This window comes from Nanorana parkeri, unplaced genomic scaffold, assembly GCF_000935625.1.
Source record: "Nanorana parkeri isolate BGI_ZX_2015 unplaced genomic scaffold, ASM93562v1 scaffold74, whole genome shotgun sequence".
In the NCBI taxonomy this organism is placed as follows: domain Eukaryota; kingdom Metazoa; phylum Chordata; class Amphibia; order Anura; family Dicroglossidae; genus Nanorana; species Nanorana parkeri.
In genome coordinates, this window is record NW_017306342.1 from 2,320,483 (window position 1) to 2,330,164 (window position 9,682).

Here is a 9,682-nt window from a genome sequence, read left to right on the forward strand (position 1 = left end):
ATCAGGGGTCTCTAAAATCGCCTAATGTCACCTAGGGACCCCCAGAGAAGCTGATGAAGCAGAGATCTGCTTCATCAGCTTCTGTAACCAGAGAGTGACACTGAATGAAGGAAATGATGTAACATTCATCACTTCCTGCATTCGGGGAGAGGAGATCAAAGGGAGATTGTGTACTGAACTCCCTTTGATCTGCACTGACAGCGTCGCTGTGCCTGTCCCAGCTGCATCGGGCACAGGGGATCTCGGGATCAACAGCGACGGGGGGGGCATGGGGTCGCACGCCTGCAGAGACGCTCAATCGCTTGAATGTAAACAGCGATTTACATTGCTGACAGTTTACATTGCTTAGTTTCCTCACTTGTGTGCGCGCTAGGCACCACGCACAAGCGGGGGAAGGGGCAAGACGTCTTAAGACGCCCTCCTGCTCCTATAAGGCTCCTGTCCGGCCGTTCAGGAACAGCCATGGACGAGAGGTGGTTTTAAAAAATGTTTTTTTTCTTTCATTGATACATGTCCCCCAGGGCAGTACCCAAATCCCCATACACCTTTTTATGGCCATTAACGTGCATATAAGGCTTCAAATGGGGTCAATTGATTTTCAAAGTTCAGGCCCTATAGACTTGCAGACAAAATCTGGAGCAGATTTGCACTCCAACCAATCAGCTTCTCTCTTTCATTTTAAAATCTTACCTGAGCACACTGAAGAGAGAAGCTGATTGATTGCAATGAGCAACTGCTCCAGTTTTGATAAATTCCCCCATGTGATTTTATTTGCCATGCAGTGCGACAGCAGCCGCAGTACAAATTGCACTTGTGCAAGGGAAGGCAACCTCGGCAATCCAGCTGTTGTGGAACTACAATTCCCATGAGGCGTTGCAAGACTATGACAGCCATAGGCATGTCTCCCAAAGGCAGATGTATAATGGAATTTCTAGTTTCACCAGAGCTGTAGGGCCAGTTTGCCTACCCCTGACGTAGAGCAGGCATGCAGCAAGTGAGGAGAGAGACAATCTGCATGCTTGTTTCAGATCAGTGCCTCGGAAACTATTGAAGCCATGGGATAAACATGGAGGCCAAGCAACTAGAGCTTCACGTCTATAACGTCAGCCAGTATGAGGTTTCCATCACACCGGACCGGAGCCTCATAGCACTAGTAGTATGAGAGGAGTTTGAATCATGTAGCGGCACGGTGAGCTCAATGTATACGGCTCCGCCCCGGTGACGTCATCACGCTGTCCGCTCTCTGACACCGCAAGGAAAAACAATCCGAAGCCATTTTGGTGTGTCGGGCTGTTCGCTGGCCGTTTGATGACCGCGGCACCGGGGAGGAGGACCGGGATGAGTTCGGTAAGCTGCTCCGGGCTCCTTGCTGTACGGGTGGGGGGGAACTGCTGATGGTGTGACTCTGCTGGAAGGGTTTAGGGCTCAGCCCCCTAATGACACACCAGCAGGATCTTACTGGAAGAGATCATGTGACCCTGTGCTGGCCGCACCGTCATGTCAGGATCACTCCGCATGCCTAACACACACAGGAACACTCTGCATGCCAAAACAGTCCTCTCACTGGCTGTCATTACTCATGAATGGCACGTTAGCCAGAGTTCTGCCTGTGTGAGTGGGAGATGTGTCAGCTCAGTAACATGTTCCTATAGTATGTGATACTTTGTGTATAGTATTTACTGGTCTATATAGTATGAAAGTCAGCTGCAGTCTTAGGGCTCGTGTACATGGCTCGGGTAACAATGCGTAAAAACCTTGACACAAAGCCTGTACGATGGTGGGTGAATCCAGGCCACATCGATTGTGTTCTTCTGTGTAACCCAGTGTGAACGGCTTAGGCTAGGCGTACAGATGGAGATTTCTTCAGTGGGGCTCAACAAGAGGAACCAGGAGACACACTAAACATTGTGGATGGAGGAAACTGCACTGCCGGGTATTTGTCTTCAGACGGTCGGCACCCGCATATAAATACCCGAATCCGCTGTTCTAACCAGATGTAGTCTTGGTTCAACCAACAATTTTGCACCCGGCTGCTTCAATTTTTAAATTGGTGGCGCTGACAGGGCCACCCATGACTTGAATTTCGGCCGATTCAGCAAGAAATTCGAGCCGTGTATAGTTAGCTTTATACAACCATCAAAGCATGGAGCAAAGAGCAGCAATCCAACGCTACCAATTGGAAATCAATGTCCTGAAGCTAAGCCATTTAAGATGGATGAATTGAAGTTGGGTGGATCCAGACAGCAATGTCGAGATCCGTTCCGGCTGCGGCGTCTCAGTATACCGCAAGCTGTAGCTCGCGGTATACTGAGCTTTGGGTCACGGGAGAACGCTAGTTTGTGTCCTCCCATGACCCTCAGGAGAACTATGGGGAAAAGCCTTAACCCCATAGTTCTCCTTTAAACTGTAGGTAAACCTAATCACTAAACTCTCATATAAGCTCTAATATGTTACAGTTATTTAAAACATTATTCTCAATAGTTTTAAATCTGCAGGTCAATCTGGTAATCTTGCCATGAACATCATTGTTCAGGCCCTTGCCGTTATAGAGTTAGAAAGCTCTGTCCCTGTCTCTTAGTTTTGCTAATGCTTTGTCATACTGCCACAAAGGCTTCCAGTGGAGACCACCAGTGCATGTTTCACAGACACTGTACACTGCTGTCACAAACTGGAACCTCTCTGAATGAAACTACCACCAGGTGAGCCTCCTGTTAGTTTGTGCATTGCTGTATATTTCCATCACAGTTGGGGACTGCGATTTACAGGGGTGCCTCGGCCTGGCATGGATTTAACATGTATTTGCAAAAGTATGCAAACATCCCTCTGTTTTTAACCTGACTAGTTGAGACAGTTTCGTTAGTTAGGGTTTCTTTTTTTTTTTGCTGGCTAGCTGGAATGTGTATGCATTTAGACAGTGCTTTATCAAATTAAATGTCATTCATTTAGGCTGGGTTCACACCTAGGCGTATTAAATATGCGCGTTTGTCACGCATTTCGCGTTGCGCGTTTTTAACGCGATTCGCGGTAAAAAACGCGCGACAAACGCACGTTTCCGTGGGCTACTTGGCTGTATCCCAATGGAAACGCGAGACCAAAACGCCCCAAAGAAGTACATGTACTTCTTTGGGCGTAAGCCGTTTTGTAGCGCGTTCAGACGGGCTGAAATACGGAAAGGTGTGAACCATACCCATAGAAAACAATGGGATTTTCAAGTTTGTACGTTTTGTAGAGCGTTCATGGAGCGTTGGAACGCGCAACAAAATGTAAAGGTGTGAACAGGGCCTAAAGAACACAAACAGGAGCTGTGCTGTTCCCTCGGGCTGCTTCCTCCGCTGCCGGCTGGAAGAGCTTAATTATTGAAGTAAAGACAATAAAATAATAAACCGCTGGCAGGTCAGAATGTATCGGCAGAAGACACCTGCAAAGTCGCTTCTGCCAAAAAAATATTCCTCCTCTCTTCCCCCTCCAGCGTTTTGTTTTATTTTCAGTGTGCACACTCCTCGGCCCATTCCTGGGATGTCTTAAGATGCTGTGAATGGGCCGGGTGTTGGGGAGGATGGGACTCCTGTGCTCATGCAGAGGAGTTACACTATCAGTGGCCACCCAATGGCCAAAGATGACTTTGGAGAACCAGAGGTGTCAGTGCTACCCTGAGCTGAGGGCTGAAGGTTGATCTGACAGTGCTGGAGAAGGACAGACTTGTCACAAAGGTCAATGTGCCCTAATGCAAAAACAATATGAACATTAGCAAAGTGCTTTTACTTCCGCCATAAGCATCATGCCTCAGCGGCGCTCTACTTACTTTGATTTAAAAACTGAAGGCAGCCAGCATTTTAGAACCCACCTAATGTATAATCTCAGCTGCCGACTCCTTTCATAAACTGCAATGGGCTTCAGGGCAGATTCCATCCAAAAGGATGATGGGTGTAGATGGAGTCTGGTGAGCTTTGTATATATATATCTGTTGGGGCTCTATCTGTAAGATCTTCACACTCGAATTCTGGCCTTGGCTCCTACCTACCTTGGGGTTTGGGTGTTTCCTTGTTGTGTTCTCCGTACTATAGAATCTATTATAAATCCAGAAGATTGACCGTATCCCCCTTGTAGTAGACATGTGCATGATGTGTAGACCAGGGAGCTCCACCTGAGACCCCATAGATGGATAGGAACATCAACATCTGCCTGTGATCCACAGCTTGCATGTTTCTGGCACCTCTACAAGGGTCCACATTACACTGACATGGAGCTAATTGCTTAAAGGCTCAGGTTACTCTCCTGACCATGTAACAACCATATTCAGGTTGTTACATGACACATGGTCACATCACAACCCTTCACTTACCTGAATTGCAGGGCTCTTCTCCCGGCAAGCTGTTGGGTTGTTTTTTCTTTTCCCCAGTGCGTCTCTATCCACACAGCCATGTCAACCATCCACAGATTCTTTGACAGGATCTATGAATGGAGAGACTACAAGTGCCGCAACGTCACTGCTCTTGTAGTCCATTCATTCTTCCTCCCGTTCATGTTACTGAATGCCTGTACCTTGGGAGGGAGAATCTACTGGAACCAGAGCATTGCACCCTCAATCCCCTGATTACTGGCTCCAATACACAAAACAATGAAATACATCTTTCTTTTTTATGAAGAAGTCTGTATTTATTTCTAAGAGGTGGACTTTTCCTTTAAGCTGTACACTGAGTGACTTTCGGCTGGTTCTTGATGGCCCTGTCTGCTGCCTCCTATCCGTCATCCTTCAACTGAAAGGTCAGAGGAGCCGGGAACAGAATTGTCAGCTGAGCAACACTTGTATTGCACTGTTCGGGTACTTTGACAGCCGGTGTCCTGCAGCGAGGGTTTCCGGTGTCCTGCAGCGAGGGTTTCCGTCGTCCACTCCTATGAGGCATTTGCCAATAATAAAATAAACGCAGGTTGCAGCACCAATGGTTTCTTTTTTCAGTAAACAATCCCAGTGTGAAACCTGTCAGTGAGCTGAAGAAATTGCTGCATTATGTCAGTGTGGCCGTTGTGTGAAATGCCATCTTGCTAGACGTGCAATGTTTTGTTTTTGTCGGGATCACAGAATTGGAAGAAATGGAAAGCTCGTATGTGATTCTAGTTCTAGCGAGAAGCCAATAGTCACATACCAGTGTGCTTGTACAGGCAGAAAATGTACATGAGATTCCAAAAATAAGCCATTTCTAGACACGGTGATGTTTTCGTCTGCTGCTTTCATAAGGGACGGATTGTAGATCTTATCTGTTTTTTTTTGCATCCTTATCAGGGGTGTGGAAATTTAAAAAAAACTGCTTGCCCAAGAGCTAAAGCGGGGGCCCGATCTACTTGTCCCTCATGACAATCTACTTGTCCCGATACAAAAAAAAAATCCTTTTAATCAAAGCCGTATTTAATCGTGCTAAGAAGCGTTTGTCATTGGTCATCGTCTCCTGACCATTGAGTGCTCGCAATTTGCGAGCGATATCCAAAATGCATAGCGAAGGGCTGCGCTGGATGGCAGTACGGGGTACAAATTGTTCACCCGTACTGGTGGAGGGAAAGGACTGTTCGCTGAAAGGAAAGGGGGCCAGATTTCAGCAGGTAATTCCATTTTCCCCAATTACCTTGGAAAAGAGAACTTCCCCTTTATTGTGCGTCTAAAGCTGCCCACACACCTTACAATTTATCTGCAGATTTTCTATGGTCAGATGGAAAAGGTGCAACAGATTCCTCCATCTACACTTACCTGTGTGGATGGAGTAATCTCCACCTGGGCCAATCTGTTGCACTTTTCCATCTGACCACAGAAACTCTGCAGATAATTGTAAGGTGTGTGGGCAGCTTTAGAGTTCTGCTGCCTGCCTACCACAATATGGCACATAGTGCAATGGCAGCAGTATTCAACACTCGCAATGTCCTACGCGTACATTTATTTGCATGCAGATGGTGGGAATGGCAGGGTTGGGTTTCATTTATTTTTTAACTTTTTATCACTTATTTATTTTTTATGTTTTTTACTTTTTTACCACTTTTATTTTTAATGTTTTATATGTTTGTTTTTTTTAATCTTAATTTTATTCCTATCACACAGTGGACTACAAGCCCCTATGTGATCGTTTGGAGGTGACAGGCTCTCTTTATGGAACCTGCCCTCCAACACAGAACAGATTATGCTTACAGCGCTCCAATATTACTGATCACACAGAGCAAAGTGGAGAACGCTCCATCCTGAGCTCATTTGCCAGGGCCCCCGAAAACCACGACAGGGAGGGAGGGGGACAGACAATCAGGCTGATACAAGTGATCTGATCAGACAGTGGTATAAAACGTGCATTGGCTCCCAGCTGTACACTTAGCCCTGCATGTCCCAGGCATCAAGCGATAGGAATTCCGCACCCCTCCTTATACAGGAAAAAACATCGTTCCCAGCACTTTGCCAGGTGTCCTATGGACAAGCAGTTTCAGCTACTTACTCAAAGTGCAGCTGAAGCCAAAACATTTTTTTTTTTTTTGTAGTTTTGAATAGAGTAAGGGAGGGTTATAACCCCTGGGCGAGATTTCCCTTCACTTCCTGCCTGATCACCACAAGAGGAAGTGAAAGGAAATCCCTGATGGTCAGCAGGATCGCCAGAACTAGTGTCCCCATTGGAAGATTTTCCACCTGTTCTGCTGACAACCCAAAATTTGGGATTTTCTTTCACTTTCAGGGCCTGTTCACACTAGACCATCCACTTAATCGCAGCCCTTTAGTGGATAGGCTACTACTGTGTTGTGGCAGCAATGCACACAGCTGGAGCTGTCTCTGTTTACATTTATCTTTGTGTACAGTGTGATACTGTGGGCCTGCGGTGATCAAGGCCACCAGGGCAAATAGAGGGTGAATCTCCCTAACGGGGACAACCTGACACTTGTACTAATCCCTCTCGACTCCATCCAAAACTACCTTCATTTTTCTTTCATCAGAAAAGATGATTTAGAAAGGTTTGTAACCTAATACTATAATGGATGTTGGGGTTGTTCCCTTGTCATACATGATATGGTCCATGTGTGGCCAGGGTTATAGTGTGAATTCTTATTGGGAATAGTTCATCTCTTACCCGTCATCGGTTCAGTGTGCTATACAGCTCCATATAAGCCCCATTCACACCTGAGTGTTTTGTCACGTGTTTCCCAAAGCGTGACAACGCTGAAGCCATTTTTTTTCATTTGTGCCCGTCCACACCTGAGTGTTGTCTGTTAAAAAAAAATGCATGAGCTTTCTTTCCTGCAGAATCACACATTTCTGGCTTCATAGACTTGAAAGGGAGCACCAGGAAACATATGTAACACGCTTTTTTTTTTTTTCTCAAATCGTTTTTATTGAGATTTACAGTACAAACAGTCATAAACAAGTTATAATAACAACTGATGCCTGTTGTGACCAGGTCATACATATACAACAAAATTCAGTGCATTAGAAGTATCACAATAGTGGAGGAGCCCACTGTCATTCCCTGGGGTAACACGCTTTTTTTACACAGAATTTTGTGCCGAACAACTGTCTCATCCTAGTAACTAGCTTTTTATTGGCTAAAACAATCAAGCTGGCATTGTCATACTGACTATGTTGTTTATATGACTGTTGTTCCTGAGTAGCCAAGTACACCCCACATTGTTCTACTAGGCCAGGATTGTTTCAGCTGCTTACATTTATGCCCGTGTGCCAAATGCATATACTTGTGTAACTCCAGAAATGGCACTGACTGTTGTGTTGCAAGTCATGTCTGTAAATGTCTGTTTGTTTTATTCTTTTACAAATGCAAAATAATAAAAACTTATTTGACAAAAAAAAAACAATCAAGCTGGAAAATGCCTGAAAAACGTACATAAAAGGACCTAAAAGCTCAAAAGTAAATAGGGGCTACATGTGGGGGGCAATTTTAGAATTGAGAGTTTTTCTAACAAATGGCTTTTTCTTTTTTGTCTCCCTGTGTAATTGTATTGTTAGGAAGGTATAATCTATGACTAGGACCACAAGACAATCCAGCCTTTGTTGATGTAAAGAACAGAACCTCCTAGTCCAAGATGCCTACAGCGTCAACGCTTCCCAAAGAGCTCTATCTTTCCACATCCTTGTCTGAGCTGAACAAGAAAGCTGAAGTCAAATCCGACTCCATAAGTACAAAGAGGTAAATTCTTTTCTGTCCGTGTGGTTTACAATGTAGGGGTTTCTGCAAAGGTTTTTGTTTTATATGTCCTTGGGTTCACTATGTTGTCATTTTCCACCTTGTAAGTTTTGGTTTTTTTAATCTGAAAGTAGAACTGTAGTCATTTTTAGTTTTGGATAGAGAAAAGGAGGGTTATTACCTAGGTCAGCTATTTTTGTCATTTGTGTCCTATTGGGGAGGTTTCCTTTCACTTCCTTTCTGATAGACACAACTGGAAGTGAGGGAAAAATTTGGTGGTCAGCAGGGTCACCAGAACCTGTGTCCTTGTTGGAAGAATTCCCATCTATTCCTGTTCTGATGACAACCCAAAACTTGGGATTCTCTTTTACTTTCAGTGATACCAGTCACCAGGACATATAGAGAGGGTGAATCTCCCTTACCGGGACAAATGTTCTAATTCCACGTTATCCAAAACAAAAAAGTCTTTTTTTTTAAACCTAAAACGAAAATGTATTGCATTGGAGCCTAACAGTCCTCAGATTATGTGGCTGCATTTTTCTTTTTCAGGCCCCCCCCTTGATTTTCTTCTTGTAATCGTGCAAATAACACAATTCCTGTCCCTGGGTGGCTACACTCACTCCACCAGTGTATCTATGGGTGGGAGCCATGGTTGCCACCTAGACAGGAAGTGACCAGGGCACTTCATTTCCAAAAAGATCATGAGATCTTTTTTGTACTTGCTAAAATATGATCTTAGCCTGGTGATTAAACCAAACACAGCCGTCGCACACGTTGCAGCTTACCAGTTCTTATATTACATTTTGGTCCTGAGTTTAGATGTAGTGTATTGGCTTGGTTCCATCATGGATTAGAACATCTTGTAATGAATACTAGCTCTGCAATCATTGTTCTCTAAAGCACAGATTTCCTGTGTGTGCGGTTGATTTGGGATACCTGTTCTTGTGTTGCAATTCTGTTCTCTTATAATAATGAGGTGCTGCACGTGTGTTATGGAAGTCATTTAAAATGTCCAAGGGTCTTGAACAGGGGTGGGCATACTCCGGCCCTCCAGCTGTTGTGGAACTATAAATACCATGAGGCATTGCAAGATTCTCACAGCCACAGGTTCTCACAGCCAGAGACAGATGCATGATGGGATTTATAGTTTCATCCCAGCTGGAGGGCCGAAAGTTTCATGAAGGTAAACGAAAATAATGTAGATCTAACCCTTACCCTGCCACCGACGTAAGACTTACGGCGGAACACTACCACTTGCAGCTGGCCACGTCAGTGGCTTTCACCTTTCCTTCTGCTATACGCTCATGGTTGCTTTAGTGACCATGCACTTATATGAATAAAAGTAAAAGAATAGCTGACAAGCCGCTGATGATTGCTGTACATTAAAATTCCTCCTCCGCCGCTACCTCCGGCATCTGACCGCTTCTCCTGCCCTCCCCTCCCGGAACCACTCCAGGCTGGGATCTGTTTCTCCTCAGATCCCTGCTGTTCTCCCTTGCCTGTATGGGCTGAGGCAGCAAGGA

The 9,682-nt window shown here is 45.1% G+C and overlaps 1 protein-coding gene across 1 annotated transcript in view; it reads left to right on the top strand.

Annotated features, from left to right (window-relative positions):
* The first annotated feature begins 1,190 nt into the window (after window positions 1-1,190).
* Window positions 1,191-9,682, top strand: part of USP8 (ubiquitin specific peptidase 8) — a 42,739-nt gene continuing 34,247 nt past the window's right edge. Inside the window, exons 1-2 of the mRNA XM_018576712.1 lie at window positions 1,191-1,347; window positions 7,982-8,162. Coding sequence (XP_018432214.1) covers window positions 8,059-8,162 — 104 coding nt within the window. The 5' untranslated portion in view covers window positions 1,191-1,347; window positions 7,982-8,058. The remainder of the gene's footprint in view (window positions 1,348-7,981; window positions 8,163-9,682) is intronic.